The 21,925-nt window shown below is 61.2% G+C and overlaps 2 protein-coding genes across 3 annotated transcripts; one reads left to right on the top strand and one right to left on the bottom strand.

The window, feature by feature from the left end:
* Positions 1 to 672: 672 nt before the first annotated feature.
* On the top strand, positions 673 to 7,842 carry ECEL1 (endothelin converting enzyme like 1; the record flags this gene model as incomplete). Of its 2 annotated transcripts, none has more annotated exons than XM_082841155.1 (17): positions 673 to 1,458; positions 2,075 to 2,143; positions 2,247 to 2,357; positions 2,435 to 2,527; positions 2,717 to 2,841; positions 3,521 to 3,743; positions 4,161 to 4,259; positions 4,497 to 4,571; positions 4,773 to 4,870; positions 5,164 to 5,222; positions 5,299 to 5,350; positions 5,925 to 5,992; positions 6,176 to 6,300; positions 6,618 to 6,683; positions 7,059 to 7,154; positions 7,340 to 7,416; positions 7,743 to 7,842. In XM_082841155.1, the coding sequence occupies 17 exons, from the start codon at positions 673 to 675 to the stop codon at positions 7,840 to 7,842; spliced, it is 2,322 nt and encodes a 773-aa protein (XP_082697281.1). The 2 variants fall into 2 exon arrangements, with proteins under 2 accessions (XP_082697281.1, XP_082697280.1); XM_082841154.1 differs by having other exon boundaries at positions 4,773 to 4,876.
* A 10,505-nt stretch (positions 7,843 to 18,347) lies between these two features.
* On the bottom strand, positions 18,348 to 21,247 carry ALPI (alkaline phosphatase, intestinal; the record flags this gene model as incomplete). The annotated part of the gene is made up of 11 exons (XM_082841609.1): positions 21,178 to 21,247; positions 20,982 to 21,098; positions 20,754 to 20,869; positions 20,387 to 20,561; positions 20,136 to 20,308; positions 19,854 to 19,988; positions 19,690 to 19,762; positions 19,459 to 19,593; positions 19,185 to 19,376; positions 18,748 to 18,864; positions 18,348 to 18,646 (listed from the first exon to the last, which is right to left on the bottom strand). The coding sequence occupies exons 1-11, from the start codon at positions 21,236 to 21,238 to the stop codon at positions 18,348 to 18,350; spliced, it is 1,593 nt and encodes a 530-aa protein (XP_082697735.1). The 5' UTR covers positions 21,239 to 21,247.
* Positions 21,248 to 21,925: the final 678 nt, after the last annotated feature.

The raw sequence follows: 21,925 nt of genomic DNA, 5'->3' as shown, positions 1-21,925 counted from the left end.
TGAATCGAGAAGACAGGGCTGGGGATGGCTCTGCGGACATCCGCGAGGACAAAGTTTGGTTCTTCAGTCGCTTTCTTGAGCGTCTAGTTCCCGTGCGGAAAGCTGAAGGCGGCTTCAGGGTCTGCATAGAAACGGCACTGACCGCACCTCCTTTCCCCTGCCTCCGCTTTTCCCCTCCCCCCACCTGGCCTTGGCTGTAGCAGGTCCGGAACAAGAAATGCAGAGAAGAGAAACAGCCTTTCATTGAAGGCCTGCTACGTGCCAGGCCCCATGCTCGGTGCTCCCCTGCTTTATTACGGGCCTCCCAAACCTGCGGCGGGCATATGTATGCGGGGAGAGGGGAGGTTAAAGGACCCCACTGTGCAGTGTGGTAGATGGTGGCCACTCTGAGCGGTCCCCTTCCTTCATTCTCCGAGTGGCGCAGGGAGGCCAGGCCCCAGGCCCACTCGTTGTTGGGGACTCGGGGTGGCCTCCAGCCTTTGGACCTAGGCCTGTGCCCTTCCTCGTCGTGCTCATGGACCCCGTCGAGCCCCAGTACCCTTCTGAGCCTGTATCTACCTTTCCCGCAGCTGCGGCCCAGGGGGACCATGCGCCGGCCCGCTAGGAGCCTGGCGGCCGGGAGCATCCTGTAGCTGAGATCGCCAAGGGCTGCGCGGTGGTGCCCGCGGCGCCATGGAGGCCCCGTATTCGATGACAGCACACTACGACGAGTTCCAGGAGGTCAAGTACGTGAGCCGGTGCGGTGGGGGAGGCGCGCGGGGAACTTCGCTGCCCCCCGGCTTCCCGCTGAGTGCGGGGCGCAGCGCCCCCGGGGCCCGGGCCGGGCTGCCGCGCTGGAACCGGCGCGAGGTGTGCCTGCTGTCGGGGCTGGTGTTCGCCGCGGGCCTCTGTGCCATCCTGGCCGCCATGCTGGCTCTCAAGTACCTGGGCCCGGGAGCGGCGGGAGGCGCCACCTGCTCCGAGGGCTGCCCGGAGCGAAAGGCCTTTGCGCGCGCCGCCCGCTTCTTGGCCTCCAACCTGGACGCCAGCATAGACCCGTGCCAGGACTTCTACTCCTTCGCGTGCGGCGGCTGGCTGAGGCGCCACGCCATCCCGGACGACAAGCTCACCTACGGCACCATCGCGGCCATCGGCGAGCAGAACGAGGAGCGCCTGCGGCGCTTGCTGGCGCGGTCCGGGGGCGGGCCCGGCGGCGCAGCCCAGCGCAAGGTGCGCGCTTTCTTCCGCTCCTGCCTGGACATGCGTGAAATCGAACGGCTCGGCCCGCGGCCCATGCTCGAGGTCATCGAGGACTGCGGGGGCTGGGACCTGGGTGGCGCGGCGGAGCGCCCGGGGGCGGCGGCACCGTGGGACCTCAACCGGTTGCTGTACAAGGCTCAGGGCGTGTACAGCGCCGCCGCGCTCTTCTCGCTCACCGTCAGTCTGGACGACAGGAACTCCTCGCGCTACGTCATCCGTGTGAGTGCGCCCCCCCTCCCGCACCGGACACCCCACAAGCGGCTAGGAACTAGGGGTCCCGCGGCCTGGCAGGCCTGCCCCGCGCTCCCTGTGCGCCCAGAAGACGGGTGCGGAAGGGGAGGGGAGGGTAGAGGAAAGGAAGGGAGCGCGCACCGGCAGAGCGCGGGAGGAGGGCGCAAGTAATTTCCCTCGAGTAATTGCGGTGTTTAGCAGAGCCGCGGGAGCCGCAATTTCCCAGCCCTCTGGCAGCGGTGAGAGCTCTGAGGGAGGGGTGTACTGATGGGCTGTGGTGACAGGCCTGTGGGGCTGGGGCGGGCTGGAATGCCTGCGAGGCGGGGGACCAAGTGTCAGTGCGCCCCTCACAGATAGGGAGAGGACAGGGTTACAGGAGGAAAGGCGGCGGTGGGGGGCGCCCCCCTCTGTCCCCAGGCTAGGCCGGTCAGGTGTGTGGGCTTCGACCGGCTTCTCTGGAATGAGGGAGGGGCTACTGTCTTTATGCTCCCCGGGCTGGTGACAGTGGATGCCTGGCGTGTCCTCAGTTTCCCTTTTGAATGGGAATTCAGTCTGTTTGCAGGAGCCGGGAGAGTTGATCTCTGTCCCCCGTCTCTCTCCACAGATTGACCAGGATGGGCTCACCCTGCCAGAGAGGACCCTGTACTTAGCTCAGGATGAGGAGAGTGAGAAGGTGTGGGCGCATGCCATGGGGTTCAGGGAAGGCCTGGGACTCCGGGCGGCCTGGACCAGGGCCTGGCACCGACTGCATCCTTGCCGTGCCCCTCCTGGTGCAGATCCTGGCAGCTTACCGGGTGTTCATGGAGCGCCTGCTCAGCCTCTTGGGTGCTGAGGCGGTAGAGCAGAAGGCCCAGGAGATCCTGCAGCTGGAGCAGCAGCTGGCCAACGTGAGGAGGGCGACTGCTGTGTGCTGGGGGCGGCGAGTACTGGGCGGGGCTTGGTCAGCTCTGCCGTCCATCCCCAGATCACAGTGTCAGAGTATGATGACCTCCGGCGAGATGTTAGCTCCATATACAACAAGGTGACACTGGGGCAGCTGCAGAAGATCACCCCCCACGTGAGTGTGACCCAGCCCTGGTGGGGGAGGTGCTGATCTTGGGACTCTTGGGCTGTCCCCTCCCCAGGGACGAGCAAGGCCTCCATGGCCATGGACTCACGTGCCCTCTTGTTGCCCCTACCTGACCCCCTCCCTGTCTTCTGTGGTCCCTGCCACTCCACCCCACTGTCCCCATCCGTGGTCCCACAGCTGCGGTGGAAGTGGCTACTGGACCAGATCTTCCAGGAGGACTTCTCAGAGGATGAAGAGCTGGTGCTTCTGGCTACAGACTATATGCAGCAGGTGTCCCAGCTCATCCGCTCCACACCCCGCAGGTACAGCTGCCCGTTACCCGCCTGCTTCCCGCCTGCCCCCCAGCCCCCCCTCCCCCGCATCCCAGACCTATCTGCTTGGAGAGCTTTGAATTTCTGCCTCCACCTCTGTCCGGTACCCACCCACTCTGGGGAGGCAGGCGAGGAGCACCGGAAAAGGAGTCCAGACCTCTAGGTTCAGACCTGGCTGTCCCACCTACTCTGTGGGACCCTGGGCAGAGCTGTGAGCTTCCTGGGCTGCGGTTTCCTCATGTGGGGATGGTGAGGCTTGAGTGAGTCTGAAGTCAGAAGGGGAAATGGTGGCCGCAACTCTGCTCCCCCAGGGCCACCTTGAGGAAAGCCCCTCTGGTCTCTGCCCCGCTTGGGAAGGACCTGAGGCCTCTCGAGGCCAGTTCTGAGGCAGGCAGTCACCCCAAGTGGCCATTCTCCCACCCCACAGCCAGTCAGAAACCAGTGCTGGCCCGTGCCTCACCAGCCTCAGGTGCTCTGCCTGGTGGCAGAGGTGGGTCTGCTGCGTGTGGGCCCAGCCCTCCTCCCTGACTGGGGCTGGGAGTACCTGGAACGACCCTCAGTCCTGTGCAGGTGCTTGGTCCCGCCCTAGGCTGGGGGCTGGGGGCTGGGGGCGGGGGCGCCCGCGCACGTGAGCCCGTCGGGACACCCAGCTGCTTCACCTGGCCCTCAGGATCCTACACAACTACCTGGTGTGGCGCGTGGTGGTGGTCCTGAGTGAGCACCTGTCCCCACCGTTCCGAGAGGCCCTGCACGAGCTGGCACGGGAGATGGAGGGCAGTGACAAGCGACAGGAGCTGGCCCGTGTCTGCCTGGGCCAGGCCAACCGTCACTTTGGCATGGCGCTCGGCGCTCTCTTCGTACATGAGTACTTCTCGGCTGCCAGCAAGGCCAAGGTCAGGCTGCCTTGGCCTTGAGGGTCGGGGTGCGGGTCCTGAGATGGGCATGAAGTTCTTGCATGGCCTTGGTCCAAGCATGAGGAGCACGGGGAGCCCCGCACGTCCCCCTGCAGCCAAGGGCACCGGGCTCAGCTGAAGGCTCGGCCCTCTCTGAGCCTCCAGGCTACTCCTCACCAGGCTTCCTCCTCCAGGAAGCCTACCTGGTTTGTCAGCTGCAGGACCCTCTCCCCACCAAGCTCCTGCCCTCCCTGCTCTGCCATGCTCGGTGGGATGGCCTTAGGAATGCCGAGCAGCAAGTCCTGGGCTTAGGAAGTGGTGCTGGATGATTAGGGGGTACCCCTTACTCCAGGTGCTGGGGGCTCAGAGCTAAGGCCTCCTGGGTTGACCCTTGATTCCTGACCCCCGACCCTGCAGGTACAGCAGCTAGTAGAAGACATCAAGTACATCTTGGGCCAGCGCCTGGAGGAGCTGGACTGGATGGACGCTGAGACCAAGGCGGCCGCTCGGGCCAAGGTGACGTGGGACCCTTTTCCCATTTGTTGGTTCCACAATCACACAGTCAGTGCCTACTGTGTGCCAAGCGCTGGGATAACAAGAGACAAAGACGCCTCTTGTGGAGTTGGCATCACCCAGCCTGCTCTCCCCTTTGCCTGAGCCCCAGCCCTGTGCTGGCCCTGGAGCCTTCTCCCTCCGAGGGGTGGAAGGCCATCTCCTGAGGCCCTGGCCCACTCACCGCCCTCTCGCCTGCAGCTCCAGTACATGATGGTGATGGTGGGCTACCCGGACTTCCTGCTCAAACCCGAGGCTGTGGACAAGGAGTATGAGGTGGGCCTGCCCCTGCCCTACCCAGCCTGACCCCTCAGGCTTCTCCAGGCCCGTGGCCGAGACCCCTGTGGAGACCAACCACCACCACAGAGAAGGAGTCACAGCCCTCAGCTGACGGACGCAGAGAGGGCGTGGGGCCTCCTGGGTGCTGGTCTGGCCCTGCCCCGGCCTGCAGCTGAGTGCTGCCCATCCCCCATGCAGTTTGAGGTCCACGAGAAGACCTACTTCAAGAACATCTTGAACAGCATCCGTTTCAGCATCCAGCTCTCTGTCAAGAAGATCCGGCAGGAGGTGGACAAGTCCACGTGGGTACCTGGGCTGCAGCTGGGGGGCCCGGGTTGCCTTGGGGACAGTGCTCCTTACCAACGCCAGGAGGTTGACGCCTCATAGACACGCTGGTGGGGAGCGAGGACCAGGCCTGCACAGGGTGCGAGTCGGGGCTGTCAGGGTGTGGGACCAGCCCGGGGGATGCCCAGGATATAGCTGGAGGCTGGGACACCAGGGCATCCTTTAAGGAGGAGGAGACTAGGAGGTAGGGGTTGTAGGGGAGGGAGTGTGGGTCCCCCCAGCTGACCCCAGCCTCCCTCCACAGGTGGCTCCTCCCACCACAGGCGCTCAATGCCTACTATCTACCCAACAAAAACCAGATGGGTAAGGGGGTGTGTCCAGACGAGGGGCAGGGCCTGGAGGTGGGGAGGGTCTCCCGCTGACCATGGCCTCCCTGCAGTGTTCCCCGCTGGAATCCTGCAGCCTACGCTGTACGACCCTGACTTTCCGCAGTGAGTAGGGAACCTGGCGTGAGCCAGAGCTACGGCCGTGGCCGTGTCTGCGGGGTGGGTGGGGACTGCTCAGATGGCCCCATGCCCGGGCTGGGCACCGCAGTCATGACAGCTGCAACCCTGGGTCCCCATAGTCCCACTTCGTCTTTGGTTATTTAGATAAAAGTGTAGGTTTTTTTTTTTTTCATTCTTTTAAATGTCCCAAGTCCCCCTTACCTGGTTTGAGGCTTTTTTGGGTGTTGCAAAACTGGAACAATCCTAGAGATGAGGAAAAAGGCCAAATCCCACGTGGGGTGCCTCAGTTTCCCTCCTGTCTCCCTCCAACCCTGTCTCCTCCCCGCAGCCCTGCTCTGTTAGATGTTATTTCCTAAAAGGCAGTTGCACAGGTATCACTGGCCCCTTTTACGTACCCCACGAGGAAGCTGAGGCACAAGCGTTCTGGGACCGTGCAGCCACTGGCCTCCCTGGGCTACCTCGTGGCCTGCCCGGGGCCTCCTGAGGCCTGGGCAGCAGCTCGGCGGGGCTCTCAGAGGGCGGGCGAGGCTGGGGCCTGACGCTGCTGCCACGGGCCCAGGTCTCTGAACTACGGGGGCATCGGCACCATCATCGGGCATGAGCTGACCCATGGCTACGATGACTGGGGTGAGGCCTGCGGGCGGCCCGAGGGGTGGCGGAGGACAGGCAGTGGCGGGCAGGGTGGTGAGGGCCAATGGAAGCCCCGTGGCTCCCCTGTGCCTGTTGGCTGGTGGGTGGGGAGGGCCTTGGTGCCCAGCCGGGCTCTGCGGTGAAGGCCAGTCTCGGCCCGCCCCCACCCGCTGCCCACAGGGGGCCAGTATGACCGCTCGGGCAACCTGCTGCACTGGTGGACAGAGGACTCCCACAGCCGCTTCCTGCACAAGGCCGAGTGCATCGTCCACCTCTACGACAACTTCACCGTCTACAACCAGCGGGTGAGGCCCCCTCGCTGCCCCCTGGGCCCCTCAGGCCTGGCCAGCGCAGACTAGGAGTGTGCACACCTCCATGCACGCTCACGTGCCTGAACAAACCCAGCGCCGAGCTCCGTGCACACCCGCCAGGGTCTGCGTGCACACTGACTTGGGCGAGAGAATGAGTTCGCACAGACTCACGCACGTGGGGCACAAAGTGGGGGAGTCCTACCCAAACCCTCTGGGAAAGGGCAGGTGGGTGGAGGCAGGGCCCAGAGAGGCAAGGCCCGAAGGAGACCAGAGGGCCTTGGGCAGCCTCCAGCCTCTTCCCTTCTCGCCAGGTGAATGGGAAGCACACACTTGGAGAGAACATTGCGGACATGGGCGGCCTCAAGCTCGCCTACTATGTGAGCTGCCCCTGCCTGGCCCTTGATCCCTGAGGGAGGAGTGGTGGGGGCCACTGGGGACTGGGCTAGAGACCTAGTCATCCCTCCCTCCCCATCCTGTTGAGCTCTGGTCTTGGAGGGGAGGTGCTGTGCTGGGCACAGGGTCCACTGGAAGTGGGACTCCTAGGACCCCGCCTTCCAGGAGAGCAAAGAGGGCTGCCTGGAGGGGGTGGCACCTGCCTGGGGTTAGCCTTCTGGGGAGGGAAGAAGGCAGGGGTCCGGGGGGCTCAGCAGGGTGGGTGGTGTGCAGACCTGGGGCGGGTGAGGGCCTGACTGAGTGGAGGGTGCCAGGTGGCGCCGTTGTGGGCACCGCAGCTCCATGCTCTGCGCCCCCAGGCTTATCAGAAGTGGGTGCGCGAGCACGGCCCCGAGCACCCGCTGCACCGGCTCAAGTACACGCACAATCAGCTCTTCTTCATCGCCTTTGCCCAGGTGTGCGGGCGGGGCCCGTAGGGGAGGGGGGAGGGGGGCACGGCTTCCAGCCCATCTCCCATCAGCCACCCCTCCGAGAGCCCTGTGGGTTCTGGTGGGGGATCGAGGCCTAGCGTGCAGGGCTTCGTCAGTGGACGCCCGGCCTCACGTCCCCGCTCCTCCCCGCCGCCCCCATCCTGGCCCAGAACTGGTGCATCAAGCGGCGGTCGCAGTCCATCTACCTGCAGGTGCTGACCGACAAGCACGCGCCTGAGCACTACAGGTACCCCACCTGCCTGCCTGGGCCTCGCCCCCTCCTGTGTCTGCGCTGGGAGCGGGTCGGGGTGGGAACCCCCACCTGCCTGCCTGGGCCTCGCCCCCTCCTGTGTCTGCGCTGGGAGTGGGTTGGGGTGGGAACCCCCACCTGCCTGCCTGGGCCTCGCCCCCTCCTGTGTCTGCGCTGGGAGCGGGTCGGGGTGGGAACCCCCACCTGCCTGCCTGGGCCTCGCCCCCTCCTGTGTCTGCGCTGGGAGCGGGTCGGGGCGGGAAGGGACAGCTGGGGTACGGTGGACTGTGCCACACACTCTGTGGGTCTCTCCCCTGCCCCAGGGTGCTGGGCAGCGTGTCCCAGTTCGAGGAGTTCGGCCGGGCCTTCCATTGCCCCAAGGACTCGCCCATGAACCCTGCCCACAAGTGCTCTGTGTGGTGAGCCTGGCTGCCCACCTGCACGCGCCCACTTCCCTGCACGGACTGCCTCTCGCTGGCGGCCGGGGCAGGCATGGACCCGGCTCTGGTCCACTCTGGGTGCCATCTGCCTCCCCAGCCCCCCCAGGACCCAGCACCCAGTCACTGTCCCTCACTTCAGGAGGGCCCCAGAACAGGGATGAAGTTGGGCTCCAGAAGGGCCGGGGGGAGAGATGCTAAGGTCCCCAGACTGGGCTCTTGGGAGCCAGACCCCCGCCCAGGCTGGATTTTACAGGCCCCGCCTTCGCTGTGTTCTCGCTGCTAAGTCAGGTCAATAAAGCTGCTCTCCTCTTGCCTCCGCCTCCTCAGGGGCCCCCGAGCAGGTGGGGCTGGATGAACTCCCGGGGAGGCTCAGGCGCTTAACAGAATGAGACCCTAGAGAAGACCTTTTCGTCCCCTCCTGGTGGCCTCGGCTGGGCTGCCTCTGTCCCACCTCCCCAGCTCTCGTCTTTCCCACCAAGCACCCACGCCGCCCTCCACCAAAGTCCTGCCGAGGCCCCTGCATGGTCCTGAGGGTGCCCCTGGACCCGTCTCATGGGGGCCAGAACACCAAGCCCAGTGGCCTACACCCCAGCCTGACGCTGGGACTTAACTTCTCCTGACTGTGCAGAGTGGTCCCCCCTCCGCCCTGCAGGAGTCTCTGCAGTGTCCCCTAGCCAGTCATCACCCCGGGCTAGGCCTTGGAGAGAGGGGGCCAGTGACACGTGGCCTCCAGGCGTCCCCTCCAGAGAGAAGAGAGAAGGGGAGGAGTGGTGGGGGCAGGGTGCCGAGGGGGGCTGCAGACGTGGCCCAGGGTGGGAGGGGAGGAGAAGTGCTGCTCTATCTTGGGCGGGAGGGCAGTGGGAGGGAGGAGCCCCACTGGGGGATCCCAGGCGTCTGCAGGGCTGAGGCTGCCGGCCCTACCTGCTCCAGTCTGTTTCTCTTACTTCAGGGGTGGCCTCGAGAAATCAGCCACTCCCTGAGCAGTGCCCGGTAGGTGTGGCCTGTCCCCATCTCCCGCTGCAGGGGTGAACCTCTTGCCGGTCCAGCTCCCATCTTTATGCTCAGATGGCTGTCTGCCTCTCAGCCTTGAGTGATGTTTAAAAAGTCCCTGTTATCTGAGCCTTGGACGCACCAACCTGAGGGAGTGGAGACAGAAAACGCACCTGCCACGCTGATCGGGCCACAGCGGAGGGTGGGGCTCCGCAGAGAAGAGGCAGGAGCGAAGAAGGACACCACGGGAGAGCCTGCGCTAATCAGTCCAGGGCGCAGAGCCCTGCTCAGAGCTGCCTGTCGGGGGGGCGGTAGGGCCCTTGTGTTCAGGGCTCCCGAGAGGTGCTGTGTTTATGGATCTTCCTTGGTTTCCTCCTGAAGCCTCTTTCCCCCTGGGCTGGGCACATACATACCATGTCCTTTGGGCAGTGAGGGCAGAAAGACAGTCTAGCTCCCTGTCTCGACCTGCCGCCCACCTTCTGGTCGGGGACTTTCTGCATGCGGTCCCTCACCCCCTCCCTCTGGCCTGGGATCCTGGCTGGAATCGTAATCAGGCCCAGCCCTCTGGTCCCCGGCCCGGCTCCCTGCTTTGCCCAGCTCCACCCAAGACTGATCCCTCCTGTCTCCCTGCCAGCCTAGGGGAGGCCTTGGGGTTGGGGGACCTGTAGTGTGAGACTCTAGCAGGAAGTGCAGTGAAGCCCAGGTACCCCTGGGGCCAAGTTCCTCCCCCTTCCGTCTGTGCCCAGCAGAGGGGGCCAGTGGGGTCGGGCATGTGGGCCCCTGGGATAGGACATGGGGTTCCTGGCCTCGAGACTGTCCCGAGCTGGAAGCTGGGAAGCCTGGGGGCCTCAGCTGCTGGCCCGGGGCCTGATGCCCAGCGTGTGTCCCAGCTGGGGACCACCCACCCTTCCGGCAGGGTTGCAGATGACAGGCTGTGAGGCCACCAGAGACCCCTCCGCCTGATGGATTCCTGCTGGGCTCATGGTGGTGATGTCACTGCTACCCGGGGCTGCAGGTCTCCTCACATCTTTGGGGAGGACCGAGGGAGACCAGCCGGTCAGAGGGAACGCTAGCCAAGGGCATACCAAGGACAGGGTCCCGGCCCTTAGGGCCCACGAAGTTCAGACAGCCAAGGAACCCAGAGCCACGGGGTGGCCCTGCGGGGCACGGTGGCGACATGTGTCACCCACTGGTTCCCAGAATGCTTTTCCAGACAGAACCTGAGAGCATTCTCACTGCAGTGAGGCTGGACAGAGGACAGAGACAGCGCCTCTTACAGACAGGGAGCTCAGGGGAGTCCCATGCCCTGTGCAGGGTCACACTGCTCGTGGCAGCTGATGGGCGCGTCTTGGTTGCCGGGTCCTCTGGAGCTCCGGGTGCCCATACTACACTCAGCATCCCCTCTCAACAGGTTCTGTTAGGAAACCGAGCCTATAGCGTAGACGCTGGCCATTTCATTGTCTACCAGGCCCTGCACTTGCAGCCGAGCTGAGGGTCCGCTGACTGTGACGCTGCTGAGGTGAGGACTTGACCCAGCTCAGCACAGCTGCCCACGTGGACTCAGTTTCCCTTGTGTTGGGTGAGGGGTCATGAGTGCAGTGGTGAAGGCCCTTCCGGTGCGCAGTGACGCTAGAAGCAGCATCAGGGCAGGTCGTTGCAGGGCTGACTCCGTCCATCCCCGGGGGTGGCTCACCGCGCAGCAGTCATCCTCTGAGCGGAGCTTATTGGGATGACAGAAAGCGCTCTTCAACTAAGCGCTTGACAGCGGGGAAGGAAAGGAGCTCGGGGATGGGTTACAGCAGCACCTGAGCTTCCACCCGTGAGCCCTCGTGCACGGGGCTCGTGGTTCTGCCATCCACGGCTTTGAGCCCGAGCCTTGAGCCTGGGGGTCACTGCTGGGTGACCCTGGCGAGTGATCCTCCCTCTCACCCTGTCTGGACCCCAGAAGCATCACCAGCAGACCCGGGGTGTGTCTGAGGGGGGGACCGCCTGTGGTGGATGCGTTTGAGCTCCTCTGCCCCCAGGACTGCACAGCTGCTGCCTCCGCAGTGAGAGCCCCCCAGAGTCCTCAGTACCATCAGGGTGTCACCGAGCAGCCCTGTCCCACAAGCCTTTCTAACCAGTTCAGTGGGGCCCAGATTCAAGTTCCTGCCCCCCGCGTGGCTGCTTCTGTGCTGACCCAGGTGCCCAGCGCCCTGGGGAGCCCAGCTTGCGAGGAACCCTAGACGCAATATTTTTAAATGGCTTGAGCCCTCGCTCCAGGTATGCCGGGAACTCCAGGGTCGTCCATGAGCAAATACCTCTGGGGTGGGTTCTCAGGGGGCTTGGGCTCCTCTTCCTTCCCCACCCCACCCCCCGTACCCCCCATGCTGGGCAGCACCCTGACTCCTTCCCTCCCCAGGGGGCAGGTGGAGTCAGAGACAGCACTGCAGGTCTGCTTCCTGTGGGGCCCCTTTCACTGCCTCTTTCTCTCCCCTCAGGGCACCTCACCCCTCCCCTAAACTGGCTTGAGGAACCCCCTTTCCCTGGATTTAGTAAGAAGAGCAATGTCCCGTCCCCGCTGCCAGCTCCAGGCCTGTCCAGAGGCTGAGCACTGTGCCCCCGAGGCTGCCCCTCGGGCCACCCCGTAGCAGACAGGACAGGACAGGGCAGCGGCAGAGCATGAGAGCCCAGCTTCCTCCCCGTCTCCACAGCCCGTGTAGGAGCTTGGACTCGAGTTTGGGTGGTACTCACGGAGCGGGACCTTGGCAGTCATGCCTCCCCTCTCCACCCCACGTCCCAGGAGAGACTGAGAGGAGGGGTCGTTTCTTACGGATGTGAATTCTGCCACCTCCACCCCTTAGAATCCATTTTTGTTTCAAGGGCATTTCCCCTTCCTGCTTCCCTTGCGAGGCGACACAGACACCTGTCACCACCCCAGCCTGCAGGGGTCCCAGGGGACTTCTGGAGAAACTGAAACCCTTTCCACCTTGGAGCCAGGCAGCCTCTAGGGTATCTGTCACTGCACAGCAGGTGACCACGAGAGCCAGTCCTTGGGAACATCTTCCAGAAAAATGCAGGCCTCCGGCACGTTATTCATAACTCCTTCATAGGATTATTGAAGGTTTCAGAACGATATGAAACTCAGCCCATCCTCCCCAACGAAGTCCTCGCTCTATAGCCTCCCTTTTCCTGGAGGAGATGCCAAGTTTGGACGGTAGGTTGCTGAGCGGGACGTCAACTGTGTGTGCTTCACCCTGAGGCCGAGCAGGAGAGCAGAGCCACCGTCCTGGCCTCACAAACCGCCAGGGGCTGGGATCGTACGTCCCGAGTCCCCCTTGCCTTCGGGGAAAGCTAGTTGCACCCTGGCCTGGCCTTTCCCTCAGAGCCCTCAGGTGAGCTGGCCTCCAGCCCTGGTGTCCTGGTGGGATCCCTGCCCCGTGAAGTCAAAGGGGACCCCAGGCTCCCGACCCTGCAGACAGTTTCCCCTCCAGGCCCGACACTAGCCTTTGTCCCCAGTGCTGTTCACGGGACATGGCTTGTGGCTCATCTGGGGGCTCCTTGTTGGCCCGGGTGGCGTTCTCAGCCCTCACTCGCTTACAGCCCACCTTTGAGCTGCCGTCCCACAGGTTCCACTGGTCATGGTCCCTCCCACCGGTGTGGGGGTGTCGCTCATTTTGCCCCGTGTCTCTGGCTGAGTTCGCCCTCTGCCTTGTGGTCTGCTGTCCTAAACAAAGGCCCGCCCCATCCAGGCCTCCTCCCTGCCCTGCTTGCATTACTGCACAGGGTGGGGGGTGCCCCCTGTAGGGCATGCGCCATTCATCCCTCAGCTCCAGCCCTTCGAGGGCCCCTGCCAGCCAGGCTGCCGTCCAGCAGGAGCTCACCGGGACAGAGGGGAAAGAGGCGGCACCTGCCTCCGCGACCTCAGCTGCGCCGGGACCTGGGAGCCTCTGGCAGCGGCTCGGGCTGATTCACTGGGCTCAGGCAGCTCAGAGCCCCCCAGCTGCTGGCACACGGTGCAGTGAAGCTGCATCTCTCCTTGTCTACTTTGCATAAATGAAAATAAAAAACCCTCTTACCTTTCTGCGGGACCAAAGCATCGCGGGCACTGCTGACAGAGGTCTGCAGGCGGCTACTTCCCTGTCACCCGAGGAGCCCAGACCGGGCTGGGAGAGGAGGGGGTGCCCTGCGGGCTGATAATGAGGAACGTGCAAGTCTGGTGAGCAAAGAAAGGGCCAGAACAGGGCACGGGACCTGGACACCCCCATACTGAGGGAGGACGGCGGCCTCACCATCTGGGACAGCGGGGCGGCTGTTTCCTTCCTGAGGGTCAGCTCCAGAGACACACAGCTGGTCCCCAGGCACAGTGCCAAGCACGGCGGTGCAGGCTTGGCATCCCTGGCGGCAGGGTCAGGTCAGAGGACCCTGGGCTGTGGCTTGGTGTGTGTGTCCGGAGCGAAGAACCCTAGAGCTCTGCTCAGCTGGAGCAAGCAGGCCCTGGGGCCACCTTAGATCAGAGGGTGCAATTTAAAACACGCACAGCTTCCTGCAGGTCTCCGGGCCCCTCCCCCTGCCACTGGAGGTGGGGTTGGGGAAGGCATCGCCGAAGGGGCAAGAGCCTGCCATGCAGATGCTGACCAGGTGGGGAGACCTGCTTCTGGAAGCGGGGGGTGGGTAACAGCCCCAGATGGTCATGTCAGCCCCAAGGTCAGGAGGAGGGTACATCTGGCATCCCATCGGAGGCCTCCCGAGAGGCTTCAAGGCAGCGCGCCTGTTTTTACCCATCGTGAAGCATCCTGGGTAGCCACCAGAGCCATGCTCGGTGCCCAGCATGGGACAGGGGCCACAGGGGCTCCAGGAGCTGGGGGTGGGTGGGGCTGCAAGTCTGGCTGGGATTGAACCTGGAGCACCCCCTAGGGCCCAGTCTGAACTCTGCAGGGAGTGATGCACCTGTGGTCACGGGAGTTTGGCCTAAGAGTCCTGTCCGGGGCCCAAGCACGCCTGGCCTCCCGTCAGAGTCTCAGGGGGTTGGGTGACGGGACGCTGGGCCTTCCAGAGGGCCTAGTGTGTGCTGGGGTCTCCCAGGCTTTATCTCATTGGCAGCTTTGCCACATCCCTGGGCAGTCGGCACTGTTCCTATTTAATGTCTAGCTCCATGCTGCTGTCTTCATCCTGATGGAATAAAATTTATGTTTGGGGGCAGGAGAAGACAATTTAAGCATAACACACTCCCTGCCCGTATTGGGCCCCCCCTAACGTGCAGCGGGCACCTGCATTATACATGAAGCCGGCCTTCTCAGAGGTGCGAACGCCTGCTCTATCGTGAAGATCGGTGTTGTTTTTTATCTTTTCTGACACCGGCAATGTAACTCCGTACAAGATTACATTTCTTTCCCAATCCCGTGAGGGGTCACGGTGACCTGTCGCTCCCTTTGTATGTGCTCGTCTGGATCATGTATCTTAGGTCAACTTTGTGTGAAACCCTGGTGTGTGAGTTTAACGTACGAGCCTTTATCTCGAAAATGTGTACGAACAGTCCTCAGAGGTTTCTGAAAGACTCTGTCCCGGGTTGTAATCCTCAGTTGGCTCAAATAAAATTCTCTATTTCTTCTTTAGATCACTATTGATTAATTTTTCATCAACAGCGGTTTCGACCAGGCACCCACCCTCCAGCATGGTTCTCAGGTGTCCTGGGGAAGAGAATGTGGGCCCTGCAGGGGGGCGGGGGGCTGACACAGTGTCCCCTCCTCATTTGCTCACTTCCGGTGGATTGCGACCTAGTAGAATTGAGTGTGTCTAGTTAAGTAGATTTATGGATTATATGATCTAGGTTTTAACAAACGAACCCTCCCAATCAAGTGGCTTACCAAAAACTCCTGTAGAGAAACTGCAAATAACACCCGTAATCTATAGCAGGTGAGCAGCTGTGACACTCCTGACACACGCTCCTCCTCACCCACGGTACAGAGCTGACGAGAAGTCAGCCCCAAATATAAAACATGAGACAAAACCAAACTGTTTGAAGCACCCTCACATCCATCATCGCTGGAGAAGCTCCTCTGGGCGCCTTGAGGTCTTCGTCGATAACAGCAGGAAACTCCCCTGGTGAGCAACTAAGCTTTCAGAACATGAAGACAAACCCCGCAGTTTCTTCCCAGTGATGTTTAAAGTGACGTGATTTTTGATATTTCCCTAAGCAATGATAGCATCAGACAGAAAACACCTACCACCAGGGTAAACATTTATTCTTTCTGCTGTAGTAACAATGGCAGAAACGATGAACAGAAAATGATCTGTCGACAGACTGAAAGGCATTTCTTTGCCAGCAAATACCTTTGGAAGATGTAGAGAAAACACTGCTCTAGACTGAAGCAAAAAATGTTAGAGCAAATTACCCAGTGTGGGAGGTTTGCTATACAGTTAGCTGGCTGAAAGTACAGATGTTTCTACACGTCGCAGCTTAAGGTATTTGCTGGATTCCATTCCGATAATCAAATACACAAACCACTTTTTTTCCTGTGTGAACCACTAAAGGAAAGATATGGCAGGGAAGATATATTTCCAACATTTCATACTTTGTTCAATACAAACAATGTCATGTGCGGAAACAATGTAAGTGCACCCGGTGGAACAGCTGCTCCGAACGGATCTGATTTTAAAGGATATTAGATGATAAAACCTGCAGTGGCAGCAGAACCTGCAAAACTCACTCACTGGCCCATCCATGGTCAACCACGGCAGGGAAAAACTAGAAAACCTGAGGGCACATAAAATGCTGCAGGAGCCATCAGTGCTGTTAACTTTCAGAAACCAAGATTGTCCGAGTAGAGGAGAAGCTTTATGACAGATACTTGGTGATGAGGTTGGGTGTGACCATGAAAACATCCCAGATCAACCCCACAGAACGAGCCATGTTTATGGCAAGGTATTGAGAGCTGTCGTCAGTCCTCCTGCCCTCTTTCTTCCTAACTTCCTTTCCTTCTTAAAGACCAATGTGCTGGTATTTTTCCAGGTGACAAGCATGTGGACCAAAATAAACAACCCATAATAGGAATTGTAAAGAGCTTTATTTGAGCCAAACTGAGGACTGGAAGACAGCCTCCAGATTACTCTGAGAAACGGTTCCAGAGAAGCATGGATTTCAGCACAGCTTTACATCCTGTCAGAACAAAGAACATCAAACAAGTCAGGGATACATGCCTTCAAGGTTTCAAAACAGCTAGATCAGCGCATACACAGAGCGTCAGTATGGCCTTGGCACCTGGGAAGGGAGTCTTATCATGGAAGGAGGACCAACGCTGGCATCTCAAGAAGGGAGGAATTTAATTTTTAACTTGGACGTTCTTTATGCCTGGTCAATGTGTCCTTTTCTTAGTAATTAAAGTGATGTACAATGTATGTTTGATACGCCACAGGCAGGCTGTTCTAGTAAGCATAAAATTCAAGTTAACTCATGTATAAGCCAGAATGACTTCCCCAGACCTCAATATGTGAAAATTTCTTTTATCAACAGCTATCAGTCTTAAGCACCCAATAAAAAGCTTGAAAAAAATAAACACACTTTCTCTGCACCTGCCCCTTCAAGATAAAGATGTTAGAACTGATGCTTGAGAATGTTTCCATGGACGCATGATTTTGTGTCCAACACTCTTTGATAAAACCCCTCATACCTGCACAGTTTTTAAAAACTTGGAAACAGAAACTGGTTGTAATTTAGGTTTAATTTACATACCATAAAATTCACCCTTTTAAAGCGTACAATACAGTGGTTTTTTCGAATACCCAAAGTTGTGCAGCCATGATCACTAATTCCAGAATAATCTGTTTTTAAACCTGTAGTTTGAAAATGTAGAGTCTCCTTGGGTTTTGAACCCATCTGTGAAACATAAACCACCTTCTTCCATTCAGCTCCACAGCTTCGTGACAGCCACTAAAACCCAGAGTCGAAGTAAACTGCCCTGAGAGCCTGGCCTTCAAATTGATGTTTTACAGCGTTAAATCAAAAGTTTAGTAAATAGAGGAGCATACTGTCATATTAACATTTCTAGTGAGAGCAAAATGCTTTCTTGCAACTTTGTAAATGTACAAAGAAATTTGTAATTTTATAAAATTTATCAGAAAATATGGCTGTCCTCACCTTTGTAAAATTCTCTGAAATGTTCCCTTTGGGGATAGATACTCAATGAGTGTAGTCACACTGGAGAGGGTGCTCAGGCATGTTCTCAGGCAGAGGTCAGAAATGTTACGAGTCTGCACTTCCTCTCTGGTTTCCCAGCTCCCACCTCTGCCTCACAACCTGCAACAACAAAAAAAGCAAAAGAACAGCCTCTTCTCCCCTCAGGAGCCAGCAGGCTATTTTCTAAGAGTCAGGTCCTGTTATGCCCCTGCTCAAAGCCTTCCAATCACAGCCCACACTCTGGGTAAAGTGCGGACTCCTCCCCCTCTGCACCCCGCCCCCATCCCTCCTGGCCCCTCAGCTTCTACCTTCTTTACCTGCCCCACTCCCTCCAACTCTGATCCTGCCTCTGGCCTCACCGGCGCCTGCCGCTGCTGCCTGAGGGCCCCTGCACCGCTGTCCTTCTGCATCGCTCCGGCCCTCACTTCCTTTGGTCCTTGTTCAGCCGTCAGCTCCTCAGGCAGCCCCTCCCTGACTGCTGATGGGAATCCCCCGCACCCCTCACACAGACACACACTCTGCCCCCACTTGCTAAGGAGTTTTCTGCCTAGAACATATCACTCCGGGCATCACACTGTATAACAGTTTATTTGACAATTGCTTTGTCCCTCCCGGAACCCACAGCTCCCCCGCTGCTCCTTGGCTCTCCCAGCCTGGAATGGGCACCGGGGCGGGTGGGGGGGGGGCACCATCACGGTAGCTGAGTGACGTGGGACAAGCCTCCTTCCTGGGTCGCCGTCTCCTCTCTAATGGTACCGCTGGGTTCCCAGGAGGGGCGGCTGAGGACTTTGTGTCGAGGGCCCCCTGGCTGTCCTGGTCCCAGCAGCCTCCTTGGCCAGCAAGGTGCCTACAGGGTGGGTTCCAGGAGGACAGGAAGCCACGCCTCCGCAGGGGCCCCTAAGTCCTCGGGTCTCCAGGAAAGGCGAGGCGTGGGTTCTAGGCGGGCCTAGGGACAGCTCTGGGAGAGTGCCTGCCTGGTCCGCAGGCAGGGCTACGGGTGCCGAGGGGAGACTGCGTGGTCCAAGCCCCCGCCTTTCCTGGGGTCCCAGCTGCACAGCACAGAATCTTAGGCCACCGAGCTTGGGGGCAGGGAAGAGGACTATAGGTGTCACAGGAAAATCAGGGCTCAGCCTCCAGGGTGGCCCGGGCCCGTGAAGGGCGGGGGGCTGAGACTCCTTATCGCTGGGAGGTGAAGGTCTGGCGGAGGGCCGGGTGGGGGACGCGGGGCCGGTGGCCAGGATGGGACGCCGTGGTGGGGACTCCGAGGTGGCAGCTCGGGTGTGGCCTGGGCTAGGGGCTCTTGCGCGGGCACAGGAGCCCCTGAGGCCCGGGGCGGGTGTGGGTCAGTGCGGGCCGGTCGCCAGCAGCACCGGCAGCAGCGCCCAGACCAGCAGCGCCAGCGAGGGCGGGCAGGCGGCCTGGTGCGCGGCGTCGGCGGGGCCGCCGGGGGGCTGCAGGTGGCAGTAGGTGGTGTAGGGCTCCACGCAGGCAGCGAAGGCCATGACGTGCGCCACGAAGGTCTGCTCCTGCACGCCGTGCACCAGGTGCGCCTGCGGGCCGCGCGCGAACACCGCCACGTCCTCGCCGCCGTGGGTCTCGCTCCTCAGGGGCACGGCCGCCTGCTGCCGGTACGCGGGGTCGCCTGACCGGAGGGTGGGAGTTCAGGGCATGCGGGGAGGCGGGACCCCTCCCGTGAGTTCCCGGCCGGGGTCCCGCCCCCAACGCAGCCCCCTCTGCACTCACTGCTTTCGGTCTCGTTGACGTCGGGCCTTGAGGCTCCGGGAGGCACGTAGCCCGGGCCGTTGCCATAGAGGATGGAGGTGTAGGACTTGCCGTCAGTGGCCTTGTCAAAACCCAGCCCTGCAGGGAGGAGGGGGTCCGGTGACTTCCATGCGCCTCCTGTGTGCTGAGCCCGGCCACTTCCGGCCTGTTCACTGGCTCACTCCTCGCCGGAGCCGTGCAGGGAGGAGGGGGTCCGGTGAGCACGCTGGCCCCAGCCTTCCATGCGCCTCCTGTGTGCTGGGCCCGGCCACGTCCGGCCTGTTCACTGGCTCACTCCTCGCCGGAGCCGTGCAGGGCAGTTGCTCTTACTACCCGACTTGGCGGATGAGGAAACTGGCTCAGAGCAATGTCTGCCATGTAACTTCCGGAAAAGCGCCCGCGCCGCTCCCTGGGCTTACCGAAAACGGAGCTTCCGCGCAGTGTGTAGCCGCCGAAAGAGAAAACATGGGAGTGGTCGGCGGTGACGAGGATCAGCGTGTCTGCTTCACTAGTGAGCTGGCTGGCCTTGGCAATGGCATTGTCGAACATGACCGCCTCGGTCAGCGCCCTGTAAGCTATGCCTTCGTGGTGACCGTGGTCAATGCGGCCTCCTGCAAGAAGGTCACGTACAAGATGCCGAATCTGCCCTGACTGCCCCCTTCCTTCCTCTGCTCATCAGGGGCTGCCACTCACCCTCCACGAAGAGGTAGAAGCCACGGGGATTCCTGCTCAGCACACGCAGGGCTACTTCCGTCATCTCCTGCAGGGATGGGTCCTTGGCGTGGTCTCGCTGGAACTCATACTTCATGTCTGCTGGCTCAAAGAGGCCTGTGGGAAAGGGGACCAGTAGTGACCGGCAAGTTAGGGTGCAAGGAGGACCAAAGGCAGCCATCCCGGGGGAGGACAGTGGGGTGGGGTCATTACCCATGAGGTGTGTTACACTGGGGTCCTTAGATGCCTGAATGAGCGCGGTGCGGTTCCACACGTACTGGGTACCCTGGGAGGGGCAGGACCAGGCCTCAGCCCATAGCCCGACACCCTGCAGCCCCTGCCCTGCTGTACCCCGTGCACCCACGAGCCCCCATCACCTGCTGCTTGGCCTGCCACTCCTGCACCAGGTTCCTCTGGTCCTTCCGGATTCCGCTCTCACTGGTGTTGCCTGGGTATTCAGGGTCTGGGGTCCCCTCAGGAAACATGTACTTTCGGCCTCCACCCAGGATCACCTGGGGCCAGGGATTAGGGTAAGTGGGTTCGGGGCCCGGCTGGCCCTTTGCTCCCTCCTCAGACAGCCCCTAGCGTCCCAGCCAGGTCTGTGGGTGGCCTGGGATTGTGGCGGGTGTGGGACCCGCCCCTTGCCCCTCACGTCTCACATCTATGTCCATGTTGTAGACGAGCTGCATGGCGATGTCCTGGCAGCCCTCCTTCTTCGCCTGGGCAGGCATGTCCGTGTCCGAATACCAGTTACGGTTCACCGTGTGTGCATAGGTGCCAGCTGGCGACGCATGCTGCACCCTCGTAGTGGTCACCACTCCCACTGACTTCCCTGGGGGTGGCAGAGGTCAGGATGGGCCACTGAGGTCTCTGAGCCTGTCCCTACCGGCGAAGCTGGCCCCAAGCCTACCTGCTTTCTTGGCCCGGCTCATCACAGATGTGACCTCATTGCCAGGTACCGTGCTGCACTGGTTGTACCGGGCAGCTGCACTTACACCAATGGTCTTCATGTTGGCCTTGACCCCGCACAGGTAGGCGGTGGCCGTGCCTGCGCTGTCTGGCACCTGTCTGTCCACGTTGTATGTCTGGGGGCAGAGATGCTTTCAGCTCTGCTCGCGGGTGTACACCCAGATCCTGACCCAGGCCCTGGGGCCCATGCTCACTGTACCCAGGCCCTACCTCAGTCCCAGCCCTCCTGGGACCTTCCTCCTGCCATGCTCCCTAGCCCCACGCCCACCCCTCTGGTGTAGAGCACCCTGAGGCCACTCAGCCCTTACCTTGGACAGAGCCACGTACGGGAACTGGTCCATGGCCAGGGGCGTCTCCGCTCCCAGTTTGCCATTCATCTGCCCCTTTAGGATCCGAGTGGCTGTCACCGTGGGCACCCCCATCCCTGTAGGTACACCTTGTGTCAGGCCTGAGTGCCCAGGGCCACGCTGTGTCTGCCGGCAGCCGAGGGTCCCGGGGCTGCGGGGCGCCGGGATGGACAGGCCTAGCGCACTCACCATCCCCCAGGAAGAGAATGAGATTCTTGGCAGCCGTCTGGATGGGCTGCAGCTTCTTAGCAACATCCAGGGCCTGGGCTGCCTGGAGGTTCCAAAAGTCTGGGTTTTCCTCTTCAACTGGCCAAGGGGAGAGTGGACTCAGGTCAGCCTCGGGGAGCCCCCTGTGTCGGGGGGCGGCTGGGAGGCGCCTCATTACCTGGGCGGAAGCCAAGGGAGAGCTGCAGGCCTAAAAGCAGCGGTACCCAGGCCCCCTGCATGCCTGTGCGATGGCGGAGGGCGTCAAGGCTGGGACGCTGGGGACGTGGCTCTCGGGCGAGGCTGGGACACCAGGGTATCAGCTTCAGTACAAGCTGCTTGGGCTTAAATCAGGGAGGACTTTATCCCGGCTGTAAAAGGCTCTGTGTCCCGCCCAGTGCCCGAGGCGGCCACACCCTGTCCCTGGTCCTGACCTATGACTTTAAGCCAAGTTGCCAGAGGGAAGTGGAGGGGTGTGGCTGAGTGCACGGGGGTCCTGATGGAAGCAGGTCCTTCTCTCACAGGATGGTCCCCAGCTGGCTCTTCAGGTTGGGGTGGGGATTAGGGGGCAGAGGCCCTTTGCCTGAGGAACATCTGCAAGGGCCTGATGGGGGCCACTCCCATCTCTCTGCTCACCAAGTCCTGTGGGAGAACCATCTCTCCTTCATTCACCTCGTGTGTCAGTAGTTTCTGAAAGTCAGCATGGCCTGGTTTGGCCCTGGGTGCTGAGGGAGATGCGATTGGAGTCACACAGCCAAGGCCAGGGGCCGAGGTTGGCCTTCCTGATGCCCTGAGGCACAGAGACACGTGGGGTGGTCTGGCTGCCCTGCCACCCACTCAGCTTCTCACCAGTCTTGGCCTGGGCAGGTGGGGCGGGCACGGGGCTGGTGGCGGGAGAGGAGGGGCCCTGGAACCTGGGCCTAAAGTTC

Source organism: Leucopleurus acutus, assembly GCF_964270905.1.
Source record: "Leucopleurus acutus genome assembly, chromosome: 6".
In the NCBI taxonomy this organism is placed as follows: domain Eukaryota; kingdom Metazoa; phylum Chordata; class Mammalia; order Artiodactyla; family Delphinidae; genus Leucopleurus; species Leucopleurus acutus.
Note: the sequence above shows the minus strand (reverse complement) of the source record. Positions and strands in the feature narration are given on the sequence as shown.